This window comes from Drosophila gunungcola, unplaced genomic scaffold (assembly GCF_025200985.1).
Source record: "Drosophila gunungcola strain Sukarami unplaced genomic scaffold, Dgunungcola_SK_2 000124F, whole genome shotgun sequence".
Lineage (NCBI taxonomy): Eukaryota > Metazoa > Arthropoda > Insecta > Diptera > Drosophilidae > Drosophila > Drosophila gunungcola.
The window spans coordinates 173,723-194,760 of record NW_026453285.1 but is presented as its reverse complement, the minus strand read 5'-3'; the positions used below and the strand labels follow the sequence as shown (position 1 = coordinate 194,760).

Here is a 21,038-nt window from a genome sequence, read left to right as displayed (position 1 = left end):
TTCGCACTAATTGGGTCGACGACGAGTATTTTATTGCTTGTTCTTTGGCCAAAGCGATTCACATATAATTCGAAATAGATTATGTTTATTGTAGAATTTTGGTTGTTAGTACATGCAAATTTTTATTTCTTGGTTAGAATGCTCACTATCTACCGATTTTTACACGAATGCAAAAAGTTGAAAGATGGGCCAAAACACAATTGACAAAACGCCACAGATTAACTTTCAACTTTTGGCATTCTATACCTGGATGGCCGACTTGATAATTGCAACTTCCTTTTTGTCTTCCATTTGGCGGCAGCAGCAAATTGAGCAATTAAAATTGCCGAAACGTCAGGCGCAACTTCAAGAACGGCAGAAAATTTCCAGCGACGAAATTATTGAATTTAATTTGTTGGCCGAACCGACACGAATAAATTGGTTGTTGTTGGTATTGTTTATAGTTTTCACCGACAAAAAAAATTAAAACTCGCGAACTCTACTGCTGATCACGTCGGGGTCACCATGAAAAATTGAATACTATTTTGTATTAACAACGCGAAAACTTTGTGAACGCAGTAGTTCGAGACGATTTTAATTTGCGAAAAATTGTGAAACTATGTCGAAAGCGCGACGAAAAGGAGTGGCTACGATGATGTTCGATGGATCACTAACAATTATATTTCAATAATTTCTCTTAGAACCTAACTTATGCTACGGTGGCGAGAGACGGGGCGAATTCGCAAGAGCGAACAGACGAAAGCTTTATTGGCTCCCGCTCTCGCCCTACAACTAGTGATTTAAATACAAGCGCTGAGTGCGCAAACAGGGCGAGAGTTAATGATGCTGCAAACTTAGCATTGTCCGACCAAATTTGGCTCGACCTTCAACGTGTAGACATGAATCTTTTAAAAGCGCTTAAAAACGATGCAGTGTTTCTCTAAGTGCACAGATGAACAGATGACATGCAGGTTCATCTTATGAAAGTGCATGATGAGAGCTAAGGTGAGTGGGTGGCGACGTGGCGCTGTTATTGGATGCCTAGTCTCATACGGAAGTGTTCAATATTCAAGGCGTCCACCAAATCGAAGAAGGCCAAATGCATCTATGAAGGGCCAGAGCGAAGCCATTGAGCTTGATCGTTTAACAATGCCATTTGAACGTAGCTCCTTTATATCTTCCCATTAATGAGCCAGTTGGACGCCTCGCTAGAGACCACGATGCCATAAGCGGTGAGAAAATTTGTAAATGTACACGAAAACGCGGTGCATGGAAGGGAACGAGTTGCCATATTTGTATCCAAGGGTAACATCAACGTGAGGAGAATTGACCATCAGCACCCGTTAACGTAAGTCAAGGCTGGGATCGTCATGATGCAGAAGCATAGGCCAATCCCTGCGACCACCAAGTAAGTATGTTGGGCCATGAAACCAGATCTTAGTAAGCGCCAGTTGATCCGGAGTAGTGCCCCTGGACAAAACGTCGGCGGGATTCGTTGCAGTAGAAACATAATGCCATTCCATATTAGCAGTCAATTCCTGTATAGAAGCCACTCGGTTTGCCACGAAGACGTTGAATTTGAAGCGCTCATTACTGATCCAGGATAGAGCCACAGAGGAATCACACCAGCAATGAAAATCACCATTGAACATACCCATTTTAATGACTTCATTCATCATCTTGGCTACAAGCACGGCGCCGCATAACTCAAACTTAGGTACAGATAACGTTTTGAGAGGGACTTTGAACATAAAAGATGGAAGTGCCTCCAGACACCACGTATATGCAGGCTCCGTCAGCTTCCTCGCTAGCATCGCAGAATCCATAGATTTCAACATCAGTTTCTGAAAGTAGCAAAAATCTTGGAAATGAAATGAGTTAGACGCTCTGAAAACTGATGCACAATTCAATCCAGCTGGGCCAAGAAGGCTTAGCGGGTCATAAAGCCGAGCAATGGTGGCCGGAAACGATCGTCGGCAGTCCTTGGATCTAGAGACGATAAAGAGGACAGCAGCTCGTCTGCTGCCGGATCCCATGCAATACCAAGAGTTTTGGTTATATCGCTGCCATCGCCAAACTTCAAATACTTCTCCTTATCATCATTTGACACTTCCTTTAAAACCTCGGAGAAGCTGGAGCACCACATTCGTAATTTGAAGTCACCTCGAGCAAGGATCTCAGTGGTCTGTCGCATTTTCTCGATAGCCTCACCAACAGAGCTTCCACCGGAGATGAAATCTTCGGCATAGAAATCTTGTTGCAATGCAGTTGAGCCTGCAGGGAAGGAATCCCTCTTATCAATGGTAAGCTGGTGCATTGCTCAAAAAGAAATGAGGCAGGCCTGGTTCCGTAGGACACTGTATCCAGTTTGTAAACTTCGAGCTCTCTGTCCGGTTCGTCTCGCCATAAAATGCATAGAAAGTAATTATCGGGTTCACTTACCCTTACGCACCGATACATCTTGAAAATGTCTCCAGTAAGGGCTATCTGATAAGTACGAAATTTTATCAAAATATTAAACAGCCTTGGCTGTACAACGTGTCCAGCCATTAGGACATCATTAAAAGACCATCCGGATGAGACTAATGATGAGTTTTTGACAAAATGATCCTCACACTCCAACTCTTCCTTGCTGACAATTATGACTCCAATGTCAAAATTTTCGACTTCCCAAAATTGTCCAACCAGGTCCTCCGAATTGGGTATCGTTTTCCAAGCCATTTTCCAAGCCTTGATATGCCATAACAGAGGTATTTCCGCTAAGCTAGTCTCCGCCACCGGTCACGATCCAGCCAAGACGAGCCTTCTGCAGTAGAGACAATCCATGAACCAGCTTATTTGGCCCACGCATAAAAGGTCAGGTGCGGATAGTTGAATGCATGGTCCTAACTGTATGTTAGACGGCATATTACAATCAGCGATATCAATAATGTATCTAGGCTGACTGTCCGTAATCGGTGGCACAGCAAGCGCTGTTAGAGCAGCAGAGTATTCAGAAGAACGCGACTGGAGGCAAATGTTGACTATAGATCCTTCCGAAGAAACAGCTGTATCACCGAGGCCATGTACCGTAGCTTCTGAACGATATTTCCTTAACTGCAACTCCTGGGCGAAGAGAGATGTAATTAGATATAGCTGAGATCCAGAATGTAGTAGGACTCGACAAGGAACCAGGAAACCGGCTCTGTTCTTTACAAGAACTATAGCGCTAGCCAAAAGCACAACATCAGAATGAAATCCTTGGGATGCAAGAGAGGTAGATGGCTGGGAGGGTGCGGGGAAACATGAATAATTTATTTGACGAGCAGGAACTTGCACGATGAATCATTAGGGCCTAGATGGAGCAGCGTGTGGTGTTTCCACCGCATATGCGGCAATGGCCGGAGTCGCAAGTTCGAATTGGAGCTGCCTGATCATGAACCATGTTAGACGCCAAGGCTCCATCCTTCAATGTATGGTAGCAAATCCTCCTCGCTTGAAATCCTATCCATAGAAATTTTTTTCTCCCAGTTAGCTTAAGTTGCTGCATTCAATTTTTGCACAATCATATATACAACCATGCAGCCTGAGATTTTTTTTAATTTAATTTGTTTTTTTGTCCGAAAAGTCACGCAATGCCACAGCAGACTCAGACTCGAGTCTTTTGAGCCCAAGAATTTCCTTGATGTGTGCCTGGAAAACCAGAAGTTTGTTATTTAAGGATGCCCAGTGCCTCACGATAATTGGCATCGGATATTTTTAATGGGCGAACCGACTCCAACGCAACTCCAGCTTGGTATGACCGTAAATGTTAAATCTTTTCTATGTCAGCCAAGCAATGGTCCTTATCTATCACCGAAGTAAATATGGAGAGGAAGTCAGAGTATTCTGTGTATCCACTGGAGAAGTTAGGCAGCTTTACTTCGGGCATGCGGTCGATCCACCATGACCTTTACCATGGGCATTTCAAAATTGTCGCTAAACTCACTGCCGATTTCCGAATAATCTAGCTCCGCCAACGCATTGTGGACAAGCGTGAAGAAGTCTTGAGTATGCTCAAGAAATTCTAACCGAACGGTCAGCTCCGTGAACCCAAACAGGCATAAATTGTCTTTAGCTAGCTAGCTGGCATTTTTAGACGTAGTTGGCTGCTCAATTTGTTTGTTATATTATTTTCTTTGAAGCCACGATTCGTACATTTTTTTTGTAAATCTTCCTCTATTCCGTTTTCGGTCGTTCCACTTTGCTTTAAAGGATTTTTAAAGATGTTTCAACACCCGGAGTAGATTTATTTTTTTATTATTTTTTTTTTTGTAATTTTTTTACGTCTAGAATGAGTATTACAAAATATAAATAATCATTTTGAGTTTTAGTTACATAGATTCTTAGAAAAATTGTATGTTTTTTAGTTACAAATGCAAATTAGTAGATTTAACTTAACAAATGTAACATCTATAATCTTCGTAGCTTTAATTTATATTTTCTTTAGCTTTTTAATTTATTTTTCGCGTCACTTGGCTTAGTGTGCCCTTTTCTTGTTAATTACAATATACCTTAAAGCTTAAAAGAGATTATTAATACTAGATTGCAGAAAATACAAAATAATATTATATTCTAAATTTAAAAAGCCTACATTCGGCATAACCTGACTTTAGATCGACCTCGATCTACTTATATTTATTAACACGGTATACACAAATTAACAGTTTTTATACACGGTTGCACCCAAGGTTTAAGTCTGGCGGCTGCAAGAATGCCCTTGTAAGGTAGCTGGGTGAGTTGGCAATCCTCTATGTCGGTGATCTCCTATCGGTCATTAGGCAACACACGGTTACTTAAGTCAGAACTTCTTACAAGATTCCGCAGTAATATCAAAACTTCGGATAGCTGCAAAATCATCAACTTTAGAGCGAAGCGGTGCCTTATGTCGTAAAGCATATTTAAATGAATTTTGCTCTTGTGACCGCTTTATATTCTCACTAGCTTCTATTCCTTCGATGGTGACATCATTTAGAAAGAGTAAACTTCTCGTCAAGGTACTCAGATAATTTGTCTATAATAGGGCCTCGCTGATTACTACCAGCCAGCAAAATACTAGGAGTCATTCCGTTACTCTTTTGCACGGAGCTATTAAATGCAAATTCAACCCGGCTTACAAACTTACACCAATCGGATTGGTTCAACGGCTCGGACTAACCTAAAAATGGGGTTAACACTCGGCTTTTTGGCTCGGTTGCAAAATTAACGTGCCTTATATTTACTTCACTACGAAAACTAGAAAACTCAAAGGAGGAAAGACAGGTACCACGATCGGAAATAATGCGTCGCGGCCGGCTATTGTGTTCAAAATATTTCGCAAGAGAGGCATTAATTTTGTTAGTAATGGTAGAGTTAACTGGGTACAGCTTCACGAACTTAGTAAAATAAGTAACAATTGTTTTCTTTTAGAATTGATGAATGGCAACTGACCCAAGTGGTCGATTTCAATAGTATCAAAAGGAATAGGAGCTTTCGGTATACTATGGAGGGTTCGGTTATAGACACTTCTAGGTACTGAATAAAGGATGCAAGAAATACAATTACGGATGAAGGATTCAACTTCACTCCTCAACAACTATACTTTCAGGTCATTAGCACATTTATCGAAACCAAGGTGACCTTACTTTTCATGACTTAATCTAATTAACTTATCTTGCATTAGGGAAGGGGCGTACAATCATAACTTTCCGGCATCATTCTTTGTATAAATTATTACATCAACAAGTTCATAACAGCAAATGTCTTCTCTTTCTAATTTGTCGTGGACTTTGACAATTTCAGGTTCTCTATTCCTCTCGGCTTGCAAAATTAAATCTATTTCATCAGGGATAGCCCTAACCAAACTCACTACGGTGTCAGTCTTTACATCGCACGGAATAAACGGTTTAAACGCACTTTACACATTAAACTTTCTGGAACAGGTTGCTAGGAACGGCCAATGGAATCTAACGGGCTTAAGGAACCACAAGGCTTTAATGCGTTTTCAGTAACAGTAGGACCTATCGGGCTTATAGAATCACACTGATATATAGGTTCTTTAACTATATCGTCGAGCGGTTTCGGCTTCAAAAGCACACACGAATCGCAAACTTCATCTATCGCGGAATCTAATAGTTCCGTTGGTCGACTCAAAGCATCGACGTGGGTCATGGTAGAACCAGGTCTGTGCACAATATAATAGTTATAAATTTCCAATTCTAAGGAAGATCGGGCAATACGTGGATTAATTGATTTTTTATTTTACGTCTGAACAAAGGAATTGCAATCGGTGATAACGGGATTCAGCGGAAGTTGCTTTACTGGAGCAAAAGAAGACTGGGTGTAACTTTCCATCATCTTGGTGGTGCATCAACTCCATGTTCGTATAACAGTTCGTATAATATAATTGTTTAAAAATAGTTTTATGATAAAGAAAATTCTTATTTCACCATTAGTGGTTCGCTAGTTATTTACTTTTATTTTTATTAAAATTAATTATTTTTATCAAAAAGAAATTCACAGGGTAAATTGAAAGAATTCATTTTTATACATTTTCGGCATTAATATTTTTTCTATCGTTTATGACGATTTAATTGGCACAAATATTTTCATTTGATTTCTGGTATCGTTCCTCGGCGGACGATCGATCTTCCGACGCAGGTAGGAATCGAAAACGAATTTAACAAAACTTTAGGCAGGAAGAGAGTTACCCTGAATTACCCGCGCACAAAATGAATCTTATTAATTATTTTACATTTTTTTAAAATTTTTTTTACAATATACTTATTGTTACTTCATTATTAAATCACTTATTCTTTTAATATTTTTTTTATTTAAGTAAACACATGTTTAGGAATTTCTCCCAGTGTAGCCTTGTTCACTGATACGCACGTGGCATTTTTCTCACCAGCTTAATATTTTGAGCTTACAAATTAGGTTAAGATCGCTGCCCAAGCTGTACGTTTTGCATTTTATAGTTATGAGTTAGGGTCGATCTAGTTGGGCATTCTTTCGTAATTTACGTGCATATTTGGCCGAGGAAATTCCTCGTTGAGTTAAACAAGAGTGCTCCCTGCTGCAACTGCTGATCGCTGAGAAATTAGGGGTGCTCCCGAAGGCACTGCAGTTCACTTGGCACATGGGGGTGCTCCACAGGGCAACTCCGAAGCGCTGGTCAATGTGGGTGAAGCGTAGAATTTCAGATTTAAAAAAAAAACACAAATTCAGCACTCAAAACTATTTAGCGCAAAAAAAAATGCAAGTCACATCTTTGTTTGAATTTGTACGTGGCAAAAATCAATTTGAGGGAAATTCGATCTGCCGCATGCTTCTATATCAAAACTTTACCGAATTGGTACAAGGAAAATTTTCCACTTCTGACTCCCACGCCGGTTCAATTAAGAAGAAATTTCAAAAATCATGCGGCCTCGGTTTCGGCCATTGCCGGAAATTTTTGCCAGCTGAAAAATTCGCCATTTCAGCTTAGAACAAGCTTTTCAGCAACAGCTGATTCAAGCCCGACCTGGCACCACTCGCAAAGATACTAATTAGTATATATATATTTTTTTGTTAAACACTAATTACCGACTTTAAATTTGGAGATGCATCTGGCTAGTCTCCAAAGGTAAGTTACTACAAAATTAAAGCATGCTTCCAGGCTGAACATAGCTAAGAAAAGTTCTTCAGGCGCCGCTACAAAGCCCACCGGGAAATCTGGCTAGGGTTCTCCGTACCCTAGACTGATACCGACTGCAGACACGTTATTGTCAAATATCTTTTGTAAGATAAGTACCTTTAATTCGGCCCTGTAAATCTTCCAATTCGTAATAAGAGTTTCCTAACTTTCTCCGAGCCCTCGCTCTCACAAAGGAAGGACCGAATTTGGCGAGCACAGCTTTATTTAATTTTATTTCGACGGAAAATCTCTTGCCCTTCCTCAAAAGCCACAACTCCAGATCGAAGATTATAACGCTTCTCGTTTATATCGTGCTTTTCCTGCATTAACTGGCAAGCTGTATCTCGAACTATTTCAAATGAATTCTGACGATTGAATTTCAAGAACATTATCTAGTAAATTTAACTTCCTTAGCAAAGAATATGTACCATCGGATGAAATCATATGTTGTCCGAAGACCATGTAGTAGGGAGAGGTTCCCAAACTAGCATGAACGGACGATCTCAACGCGCAATATATTCTGTTGAGATACTCGTCCCAGTTCTTTTGCTCAGGTTGAAGATAAGCTCTAGTTGTAGAAATTATAGAGCGGTTAACGCGCTCGGACGCATTAGCCTGAGGCGAATGGACGGCCGTATGCCCTATTGCTGCACAAATTTCTGAAAAGCGTGAGAGTGAAATTGTGAGCCGTTGTCGGACACCACTGTTTCAGGAGTCCCATATGCCATAAACAACTCCCCTTCTAGATATTTTATAACTGCACTTGCATTTATCTTCCTTACGGGTTTGAGAAAGACATATTTTGAAAAATAGTCGAGCACGATAAATATACCGATATTTCCACTTTTAGATCTGGGATAAGGTCCAAGGAAATCAATGAACAACCGATGTAAAAATCACAGACTTTTCGGCGCTTTTTCTAATGGCGTTCGCAGTACACAATTCGGAACTTTAGTGGTTTTGCACACGTCGCAGTCATTTATATAAGACTTTACATCTGGAAAAAGGCCAGGCCACAAATAGTATCGCTTTACTCTCTGAATCGTTTTGTGTATGCCGCCGTGAGATGCTAAAGGACTATCGTGAGCTCGCGAGAGGATTTCTGGAACCAGTTCGTTAGGTATCCAGAGCTTCCAGGCATACTCATCATGGACTTGCTCTCCCATTAAATGTTCGGCTTTCCGATAAAATTAACCACTGTCAGACTTAAGATCAGGAAAATTTTCTTGGTTTTCTTTCACCTTTTCTACAACAGAAACATACTCAGCTGATTGAAAATACTCTCAGTTCATGTCCACTAAAAATCCTTCGCGTAAGTTATAGCGGCTACCAAGTCTTCGTTAACAAGGGAAAGTGAGTCGGGAACAGTATTTAGAGAACCCTTTCGATGTTTAATTGTAAAATCATATCTTTGTAAAGCTAAAGCCCATCGAGCTAGCCATGAATTTAGGTCGGGATTGGACATTAGCCACTTCAATGAGGAATGATCGGTTACGATTTAAAATTTATGTCCCTCCACATACGCCCTAAAATTCTTGAGATCTGCTACCGCCGCTAGACATTCTTGCTCGGTAACAGTATAAGTGCGTTGAGCTTTGTTCATCTTCTTTGAAATTAAGGCAATAGGCCGTTCGTCTTCTTCTTCGGACATCTGTACTAGTACTGCGCCTATCCCTGTATTGCTAGCGTCACAATGTATCGCAAAAGGCTTCGCAAAGTCGGGGCTGCATAAGACTGGAGACTTGCTGAGAGAAAGTTTTAAGACTACGAATGCTTTTATGGCTTCGTCTTTTAAACTAAACCTTCGTTTTGTGGTCATTAAGTCTGTTAAAGGAGCTGAGAGTGAAGCGAAATTGGGAAAAACTTCGTAGACTGCGTAACGTCTTTGGTAACGGAAAATTAGTAATTGCGGCCACCTTTTTTGGGTCGGTGCGTATTCCACCAGCGCCGATTATATGACCTAGATATCGTCAAACCTTCACGCTAAACCTGCACCGAACCTTCTCTGGCAATGCGATGGTTGCGTTGTAAGTAACGATTCTCACTCTAAAATCGGAGTACTAATGGAAGAGATTCGGGAGCTAAGAAATCTATACATGGACTTAAATTCAAAGTTTAAAAATGCTTTTCCCGTTCCTGCTATTGGCAATAATAATATCAGTCAGCGCAAAAAATTGGTGAAACCTGCAGCACTAACTCCTTCTACTTCCTATCAAGCAAACCATGCTTCATCCCATCATGCTAAGCAAGATGTTCTGGTATCCACCGCTCCAGCAGCTGCCCCTAAAAGGAATCACAAAAATAATCACAGGAACAAGGGGCGCATTTTTGTGATCAATTTTAAGCTGGGAGTGCCTGAGCAATACTATTAATCTGTGTTTTTCGATGAATTTTGGCCAGAAGCAGTAAAAGTCTGCAGATTCATTCACAGGAATAGACCAATTGTTTTTGAGTTGCACACTGATCATACTCCTATTTCATTAGCACCCATTTCAGATCCAAAAAACCCCCAGGAATAGGCGCCTCTGGCGTCATCACCGTTGCGGAGCATTTCTGCGACCCTCTTCCTCATCTACTGTGTTTGTGCTCGCAACAACAAAGGCCGGGCTTGCCTATTGCCTTAATTCTCCCAAATTTTGAATTCTTTTCAGCTTAGAGCCATCGCTCTTAAATTCTGGCTTCTCGTTTTTCGAGAAATCTTATATATTTTGCGAATGCAGCGCGCTTAATTCTGAAGATAAGCAATGGATTAAAGTTACGTCGTTACTAAGGGCGATCAGCGGAATTAAAACATTTGGATCGGCAGGTGCTGTTACTCCGCATGCACTGGAATGCATTAGCATGAACAACACGAATCAGCTGGTGGTGACCCCGAGGTTTTACATTCATTCCATTTTAAGCACATCCCCACTTAAAATCTATTTTCAAAATATCTCTGGAATGCGAACAAAAGCGGACCAAGTATATCTTGCTACATCCCATGGCAACTTTGATGTCATAGTCTTAACATGAACATTTACAACAGCATCTCTGCGTTATTAGTGATTTTAACCTGTCATCCCTTGCTTGGGCGAGAAACCCTGACTCTCATTCCTTACTTCCCAGTAACTTGCATCAGCCACATGAGGTTCTTTTCATCGACGATATTCAGTATGGGCTTAATACAAGTTAATAATGTATTCAATGATTTATATTAGCTCTTAGATTTCGTATTTCTTAGTCCCGATATTAATTTTTCCTTAGCTGAATTTAATTTACCTATCAGCAACTGCGATGTTCATCATAGGCCATTGCTACTATCATTAGACTTTTATAGTTTTGCGCCTTCAGCGAATAATTTTTCGAAGTTCATTTTCACTGAAAGCTGCCTTCGTTCTATCAGAAGCGATATTTTCGTCAGTTGACTGGCAATCAGTTCTTTCGCATGTTAGTTTGAAGTTGTGTTAAGATCACTTTTTAAAAATTATTTTATACATAATTAAAAATAATGCACAAGAAAGGGTGCAAAATTCATTAAAGCTGCCTTGGTATACCAAATCTTCGCAATAAGTTATATACAAAATTCTTAGTATCGCGTGATCCGAGAGATTGAAATAGGCACTTGCAACACAAACGAAAATTTGAGTTTTTTAAAAAATTTCTTTTTCATCAGTGCATAGCAGACGTCGAGAGCGGGCTGAAACTCAACATTAAATAATATCAAAATATCCAAAAAAACGTTTCTTCAGTTCCCTCTGCTATATACCTTAGAAATTTAAATCTGTTTGCCTCTTTTTTTAAAGCTAATTTTGAACTTGTTTCAAGTACAAGATTGGTTACCATCGGTTCTTTGACTGTTGAAGACGAGAATATTCACTCGGTTATTCAAGACTTTGACGATTCTTACAACCCTAATTGCGATCGGATTTCTGCTTATGTCCTCAAATTTTGCATTGTAGAGCTATGTGTACCCTTGAAAACTATTTTGAATTTATCACTTTTGAGTGGACACTTTGCCGATAGATGGAAGGTTGCATACGTGACTCGAATTTTAAAATGCGGTCCCAAGAATAACATTGCCAATTATCGTCTTATAGCGAAAATTAGTAATATTTCTAAGTAATATTTTGAGCGTATTGTTGCCTACCAACCACAACGAATCTAGCAGTTTTCAGCAAGTATTGCATTCAAGCTTTTGATACCATACACACGGATTTCGAAAATTCTTTTGATAAAGTTCCCCACTGTGCCTTGTTGGCAAAACTTTCTCATTTGGTCATGCACTCAGCAATGTTAAAGTGAATAAGATCTTACCTAAACCATCCTAGCTACAAAGTAAACATTAAACCCTATTTGGATGTATATGGGCTTCCGCAGGGGATTGCTTTGGGACACTGATTTTTATTATTTTTATAAATAATGTACAGTTCAATAGTTCTTCACTATGCAGTAACTTAAAAATGTTCAAATTAGTCGAAACTCCGGCAGATTCACTATCGTTGCAGTTAGACTTATATTCCTTGAGTTCATGGTGCCGCCGAATTTTACTTCAGCTAAATACTAATAAATGCTTTTATGTTAGCTACAGTAATTGCGTATACAATCTTATAGCCACATACAGTAATGATGATCAGCCCTTAGATGATCAACAAAAATAAATGCAAAAAAACTTTTTAAAATTCGCTCTCTTACCCTTAATAATTTCTGAACCTTTCCCCATGATCAGCAGCAGTGTCTCCTTGTTCACCTTCTCACACTTGTCAATCGCAGAGCAATAATCTCTATCTGTTTCATCCGCGACCTGTTGGCTGGAATCATTGACTGCCAGAGCTTCCTTCAAAAGTAGGTTTTAATGCTCCTGCTAGGCACCTCTGAGATTTTGCTCCCTTTATTGTGTATTTACGCTGGAATTACTACCAAAACGACCCATTTTATAGAGCCTTGTGTGAGTGCAATTATTTTTCAAAACATAAATTTATCGATTATTTTTACAATATAAGTTCGTAAGAATAGTGTTATATATAAGTAGCCAATACCGTTGGCAAAATGAATAAAAAAATATATTCTTTAAATTATTGTTTTTTATTTTAGCGATAAACAGTACGAAGAAAAAAAATACGGATACATTTTATAATATTTTATTATAGCAGAGGGTTAAAAATTTCAAGAGTTTGCACGCAAATAAGGAAAAATTTCAAATTCAAATTTTATTGTTAAAATAAGACAATCCAGCTGATCCTTACGTTTAAATAATTGCTGCCGATTTAAAAGTTTAAATTATAAAAATTAAGCAGTTTCATTCGCTTCATCCAGGTATTTTGCATACACAGGCATTTTTTATCTGACGAATGGGAACATTTAAAAGTGTATTTATCTAGTCAAATTTGATATCATTTATTTTATATGTTGGAGGTGCGATCGTCAACTATTGCATTCAAGCCTTTAATAAGCATTGCCAAGTTGATACCGTATACACGGATTTCGCTAAAGCTTTTGATAAAGTTTGTCACTGTGCCTTGTTGGCAAAACTTTTTCATTTGGGCATACACTCAGTTATGTTAAACTGGATAAAATCTTACCTAAACCACCGTAGCTACAAAGTGAACATTAATAGAACATTTTCGGAACCATATTTGGCAACATCTGGCCTTCCGCAGGGGAGTGCTTTGGGGCCTCTGCATTTCATTATTTTTATAAATGATGTACAATTCAATATTTTTTCAGAGTGTCTTCTCTATGCAGACGACTTAAAATTTTTCAAAGAAGTCGGAATTTCAACAGACTCACTATCACTGCAGTTAGACTTAAATTTCTTGAGTTCATGGTGCCGCCAAAATTTTTACTTCTGATAAACATTAATAAATGCTTTTATGTTAGATGCAGTAAATGCGTATACAATCTTATAACCACATACAGTATTTCTGGTCAGACCTTAAATGTTCAACAGGAATGCCTAGATCCGGGTGTAATGTTGATTCAAAATTTATTTTCTCAGCACACTTTGACTACATCATTCCTAAAGCGTACGCTGTGTTTGGGTTTGTAAAGCGGAACTCAGAGCTTTTCATGGATCCCTATACGAGGCTTGAGCTCTATTCAACATTTGTGCGCTCTAAAATAGATAACGCGAATTTTATCTGGAATCCCTCAGGCAATATCCATATAAATAGAATGGAAAGGCTACAGAAAAAACTTTCACAAAATTCCCTGTCTTACCCTTAAGAATTTCTGAACCCCTTATTAGCAGCAATGTCTCCTCGTTCACCTTCCCACACTTGCCAATCGCAGAACAATTATCTCCATCTGTTTCATCGCCGACCTGGTGGCCGGAATCATTGACTGTCCAGAACTTCTATCAATAGTAGGCTTTAATGCTCCTGCTAGGCACCTCCGAGATTTTGCTCCTTTTATTGTTGAGTTAGGCACTTTATAGAGCCTTGTGTGAGTACAATAAACTTCCAACCATAGAGTAAGAAATGTATAGAGGCACCATTTGCTCTGCCGCTCTCTCGAGTGACTTTTCCAGTGATGCCACCTAGACTAAAACAGGGGAAATTTTCAGTCTCTCACGGTTCGATTCGAACTTGTAATTCGGTCCCGCGGTGAGTTTCTGCATCTGAACTGCTCGCTCCCATTGCTAAGGGCTGGTGCGAGCAGTGCAGTTGCAAATTCACCATGGGACCGAATTGCAAGTTCGATCCAAAAACTGAAAAGTGGGGTGGGAAATCAAGGTTAGCTTCGAACATGGCTCTCAGCAGAGCTTGGGCAGAGGTCCGGGCAGAGCAAATGGTGCCTCTATACATTTCTTACTCTATGTTCCAACTAACATGCGACTTAATTATTTTTCAAGCAAGTCTGATCTTAAAAATAAATTGATCGATTACTTTCTCAATGGTAGCACGTAAGCAAATGTTAAATATATAAGTAGCCAGTTAAGGAATTAATACCGTTGGCGAAATAATAAATAAATAAAGACATAACCTTAAACTGGTATAGCGGTCTAGTAGGGACAGTAAAAGCCGTTTTGTCTCGTGATGAAACATCTAAAGGAACCTGCCAATAGGCACCTTTAAGGTTGGATATGAATACCGCCTTTGGCAAACGACTTTAAATTCCCGCTTTCTGGGGAAGAGGGTATGCATCCTTTTCCGTGAAACTGCTTACCTTTCGGCCATCTAGACAGATCCTAACATTTCCGGGTTTCGTCACCATTACGATAGGAGAAGACCACGAACTTTTTGACTCCTCTATCACACCCAATTGTATCATTCTGTCAATCTCGGCATACATGGCCTTTTCTACTGCGGGTGAGTTTTTGAGTTTTGTGAAGAAAATCGTAAGGTTTCCAGAAATCTATGCCTAAATACAAATTTTGCTTCAGAGAAGGTACCACGTAGATTTTCAAAAGTTTTTTAACGTCGTTGTATTCTACAACAACTTTCAAATGACAACTATATGCTGAGATGTTCCATCAGCAGTTGTAGCGCTGCCTTTTATCTTAAATTCTTTTCTGTTAATTATGTCACTGGCTAGGTTTCCACCGACACAACTTATCGTTGCTCCAGAGGCTAACAGTCCGTAAACGGTATGATCGAACATGCGAATTGATATAAAAGGGTCGAGGATCTTTTGGTCCTGCAGGTAGAGACCTAATATTCCACCCCTGCTTTACACTCTTTGACCTCAAGCCAAAATGATTTTATTCGGACGGATCTTCGCGTTTTCCGCTTTTCTAATTCTTTTTCATTAATTGTTCCTAATATTGGAATTTTGCTATGAAGCAAAGGACAGGCTGGGGATATTTGTACGTCAGGGAAAAAGTGCCCTATGGATCGGTCACCGTTGCTGGGCTTCGATCGCCACTGTTTGTATGGCGGCATCGACACGCTCGCTCTGAAGTTTTTTGTATGATTTTGATTTGTATGTTTTGGCAGCTCCGCAACTATAGCAAAAAACTCTTCTTCCAGCACAACAAGGAAAAGGCTTCGACAAAAACGCTTCACGCCTGCGACAAATCTCCCTCAGTTCTGAAACTGATTGAATGTCGATATACAAGATCTCATGTCTAATTTCGGGACGAAGTTTGTTTTGGAGAACCCGAATGAGATTGTGAGGCATCCAAGGCTGTTCTTATTGATCAATTAGACTTGAAATAGAGTCATAGAAACAATTGAATGTTTCGTTTGACATATGTCTGGCGTTCCTAATCCACTCCTCAATATCACCTTCACCCCTACTCTTTCGAAACTGTAGACGCAAGGCTGAACAAAAACTATCCCATCGGACTTTGCCATAACCTTTGTGATATCGCCAAAAGAATTCATTAGCATTCCCTTCAGAAAGAACGCTAGCATTTCTACAAAGAACAGTGAAATTATTGCCTAACGTCTCCGTAGTTAGTGCTTCAACGCGGTAAATAAAATTTTCCACTGACACTCCTTCACCGGAAAATTTTATTTTCCAGCCGTTCAAAATACCTGCACCTCTCCTCTTGCCTAGAATTTACCCCGGTTTCTTTTCTTGTATCGATCCTATTGTAACCACTTCCGAACTGTTGAGGATTGAACGGTTGACTCATCTCCCTTGGAGTTCTTTTAGCACCTTGAATGGACATTACCCTTGACATAGAAACGGACTTTTAAATTGAATCGGCCACACATTCGGTAAGTGTGGCTAGTAATCTTCGCTCCATGGCTAGTAAAGTGACGGCATTTGCTGTAATAACGCTTGGATTAATATTACTGCTCTAAAGGGTATTGAAATTATATCCTGGCGATATCAGCGTTATTTGCGGGCTGACGGTTCTTCGGGAGTGTTGGCATACACGAAACTTTGCACACCGGACATAGTGCGCTTTTCATCCAATGCGCTTCTATGCATTGTGCAAACCTCTATTATGTATACTTCATCCTTGCATATCGGACAGATGATGTTTGCGCCCCTTTCGGCTACCCTTTCGGCTACCCTTTCCGGAGATCGGTCTATCCCCATCATGCACACGGACGTTAATAAAAAGTACGATAGAATTTTCAGTGATAAAATATCAGCGGTACGATTGTATTTTTAGTGATAAGATATAAAAGGTACGATAATAGTTCAGCAAAAATCTAAATCTTTGAAACCAACAAAAAAATCGAAATAACGTAATAAGGAATTATTAACTGAACTCTTTGCTTGGTGCTCTACGACGCAGAGTATCTATATTTTTATAAAATTTCTCAGAAATTAGAAAATAAAAGAAAAAGAAAGGAAAGAGATTACATACTTTACTTGGACTTGGTCAGCGGATTGTTTGAAAACATACTCGCTTAAATTCCAACTCCGGATTAAAAGAATATAAATCCTCTAAAAAAAAATTTGGTCATATCCGCTTTCTGGATATGCCACAGCTCGTGAGTAATGCCAGTATTTTCCATAGAGAGAAGTACATGTAATAAATCAATTTCATAAGGAAAAATTGTTAAAAACTAGGATTGTTCGTATATTATAAAATTGTTCAAAAATAATTTTATGTTCAAAGGAAATTCAATAATTTGTTCTGTTATAAATATTAATATTCATTCTTATTTCATCATTCATTAGTGGTTCGCTAGTTATTTACTTTTATTTGTATTGAAACTAATTATTTTAATCAAAGAAGAATTTCACAGTGTTAATTGAAAGAATTCATTTTTAGGTTTAATTAATTTTGGCATGGGTAAATTTTAAATATTGGCTTTCTTAAATTTTCGGCATTGATATTTTTTCTATCGTATATGATTATTTAAATGGCACACATATTTTCATTTGAGTTCTGGTAAATTAAAATAAAGGTAAAACAACTCACACAGTTGGGTTCTTGGCGGGCGATTGATCTTCCGACGCAGGTAGGCTGGAAAAGAAATTAAGGCATTCCTGCTTTGCCATTGGATTATGTGTGAACTTATAAACGTTTCATTTTTTTTTTTTTTTGAATCAAAAAGGAATTTAAGAAAACTTTTGACATAAATTATTTTTGATTTTTATTAATTATTTAATTAAATTAATTTTTTCAATAATATTGTTATTAAATCACTTGTTCTTTTAATATTTTTTTTTGTTTTTGATTTAAGTTAACATATGTTTAGGAATTTCTCCCAGTGTAGCCTTGTTCACTGATATGCACGTGGCATTTTTCTCGCCAGCTTGAGTTTTTGTGGTTACAAATAAGGTTAAAATCGATACCAAAGCGGTAGATTTTGTATTTTATAGTTATGGCCTAGGGCCGATCTAGTTGGGCATTCTTTCGTAATTTACGTGCGTATTTGGCCGAGGAAATTCCTCGTTGAGTTAAAAAGGAGTGCTCCCTGCTGCAACTACAAAGGTTTTCTTGGCGAATTATTAAAGGGTGCTGTATCGGGTGTATTCGGGCTTAGAGAAACAAATCTTAGCTTCAAGGGATGCGTTTTATCTAAGAGTAACTTATTTTCATATCAATAGGCAAGGATGCACAGAATGATTCATTAACGAAAACGATGACTTATTGTAATTATATTTAATTCACGTGTCCCTTTATTTCTATTCAAAAAAAGTTTAAAATCACGCGTCCTTACCAAGTAGAAGCGCTGTACGCGAGATAAGATCGGGAAAAGCATAAACTTCTAATTCATAACACTTTTCCTCAAACAAAATTAAAAATGGTGTTTTCCATACGAAGGTATTGATGTACAGCCAATTCCGCGAAACTTTTTCTCAATTGATGATTTTTATGTAAATACTGGAAGTAGGAATTTCCAAGAAAACTTATTGGGCTTGGTAAGCTCCATTTGTCGGCAGCTTAGCATCTTATGTCCTTCGAAGTTGTGGCTCCAGGGCAAGGGATTATAGTGACGATTACAATCCGGAACTGGAATCGCATAATAATTGCATATTCAACCTGGTACAATAGTAGAGCAGAGCGGCGCATCCGCTGTGATCCTCTAGTCCGTCGACAATATCCTTGAAGCCGTCTACTTCGTCAATGTTTCCTTGCTGGGCAATATTGGGCATCGTGACGAAATACTGCAACAAGGTCTCGGTTTTCTTAATTGTACGTTTCTGTAGTTGCTTAGCAATCTCCAGATAAGACATTTGGCTTCCAAAAATCTATAAACCATAATTTTCAGCTTATGAACTTAAGCGGCTTTGAAGCCGTCTACTTCGTCAAATTTTCCTAGCTGGGCAATCGTGATGAAATACTGCACCAAGGTCTTGGTTTTCTTAATTGTACGTTTCTGTAGTTGCTTAGCAATCTCCAGATTAGACATTTGGCTTCCAAAAACCCTCTGTGAGCATCGCGCTCATCTCTGGCCAGGAGGACACCTTTTCATACAGCATATATTGTTTAGCTGATCCTCGGAAAAAACGGTTGTCAATGGAAAGACATTGCATAATGTTCAGCTTATGAACTAAGGCGGCTTTTTCAAATTCACGGTTCCATACCTGCACCTACAGAAAACTCAGGGATCATAGTATCCATGTCCCTCAGATCGATTTGAGGTACGGGTGGCTTCGGTGCAGTCATGTCTTTCAATTCAGCGGCAACTAATTTATGTTCAGCCAGTGTACAGTTTAACAACCTGACTGATTTCCAGCGACTCTTGAGTTATTGAGCGTATGTTTTGCACAATCGGTTCTTGCATCAACATGTTCGTATCGGGTTGCGGCGAACTTCCAGAAGGAAGTTGCAATTTCAGCCATTTGCAATTTCTCACTGTCTTCCATCAGCGTCAACATGCGGCTTGCGTCTGCACGGTTTGATGTGCTCGGAGAAACGTGGTCCTCACCTGGACTGTGGATCGCTGCATCCTCAGCGTCCTCTATACTAGCCTCCAAGAGTTGGTAAATTGTGGCAACAGACTTAAACATGACGCCCCTTTTAATAAGGAGCTCCAACAGCTTTTCTTTGGAAAACTTAAATACCTCCCAGTATGGTAACATTGCGTAACTTTTGGGCAAACCCCACACCTGATTTATAATCTTCGTCGTTATAATTTTTTATTTTTTTTAGCTTTTTTATTTATTGAGAGAGAAAACTCCTCTTTTTCACTTCGATTGGCTTCGTGTGCCCTTCTCTTGTTATTTACAATATACCTTCAAGCTAAGCAGAGATTATTAATACTAGACTTCACAAAATATTAAATAACATTATGTTCTGACTTTAAAAGTCTACACATGCTAAAAAAATTTGGTGGCTTTGCTTATTATTATAAAAAAAAATCAAGTAGATAACATTAATAGCTCAAAAGTAATTAATTTTGCAATGTGTCTTTAATATTACTTACTTCATATCGACCATGAGAAATAACAGAAGCTCTTCGTTCTGATGTGGTTATATGTTTTATATGTGTGAACTGGTATTGTCCGGACTCCTGAATACTTGCTAGTAATAAAAAACTGCTGCCATCCGACGAAAACACAGGGTGAGGAAAAATATCCAACCATTCATTTTCTGGAGCACGTTCAGAATGAATCTGAATAAAATAAATTTTTTTTAATAATTACATTTCAAGAAAGTATGACTTACTTCAAAGCAATTCCAATTTCGTAGTTTAGAACACATTGATATCACGCTGTAATTTTGAGATCTTCCCATATAAGCTACCGATATTTGGCGATTGTTGTCAGATATCCAACCTGCTGATGTGAGGTAATAGTCTCTAATATATAAAAATAAAAAAAGTTCATGCATATTAACATGTCAAGCTCATATAAAAGATATTTCTTACTGTCCATCAAGAGAAGCGGGAGGTTTAATTTGAAATTTTTGGATAGCGCTTAAATTAGTTATGTCAACTGCCCACAGCTGTACTTCTGGGTTGGCAGTGCCTGGAGTTGGATATCTAACATTTTTGGTTTCTGGAAAAAAATTTCCAGGAAAGATGCCACTTCCAGTGAATAAAGCTCCAGACGACAACCAGGGATATGTCATCATTCCAACATTCGTATCGTTAAATAAGGCGAACATGAAATGTGTGCCATCTGAAGACGACCAAATTGCTTCCGGCGATTTTAAAATTTCTTCTAAAACAAAAATAAGATATTGTAAATGTTTGGATATGGCAATATTTTTATCAAATAAAATTTATCAATCTAAGTTCGTAAATATTTTTTTCTTTTTTGTGGCAATTTAACGGAATAATGGAAGGGAGCACAATATTTATATCAATCAAAATTAGATATCTTCACACTCACCCATTTTCAAACAACTTTGAGACAAAGCCCTCAGTTTCAAATTAAGATTACATACCTACGTGTTGGGAAAGGCTTCTATAATTCCACATATTTTGTTTCGATAAATATAGTACAGTTTTTTTCGTTTCAAGTTAACAATGGTTTGCTTATTTCAAGCCAGGGATCTTCACGGTTTCCTTAATACAATTTAAAACAGGGGTGCCTAGACACTGTTAAT

At 38.7% G+C, this 21,038-nt stretch overlaps 1 protein-coding gene across 1 annotated transcript in view; it reads right to left on the bottom strand.

The window, feature by feature from the left end:
- LOC128265441 (prolyl endopeptidase FAP-like) overlaps positions 1–20,825 on the bottom strand; it is a 34,793-nt gene extending 13,968 nt beyond the window's left edge. The window contains exons 1-4 of the mRNA XM_053001449.1: positions 20,822–20,825; positions 20,356–20,650; positions 20,154–20,286; positions 19,912–20,100 (exon numbers count right to left, since the gene is read on the bottom strand). Of these exons, the coding sequence (XP_052857409.1) occupies positions 19,912–20,100; positions 20,154–20,286; positions 20,356–20,650; positions 20,822–20,825 (621 nt within the window). The remainder of the gene's footprint in view (positions 1–19,911; positions 20,101–20,153; positions 20,287–20,355; positions 20,651–20,821) is intronic.
- Between the last annotated feature and the right edge of the window lie 213 nt (positions 20,826–21,038).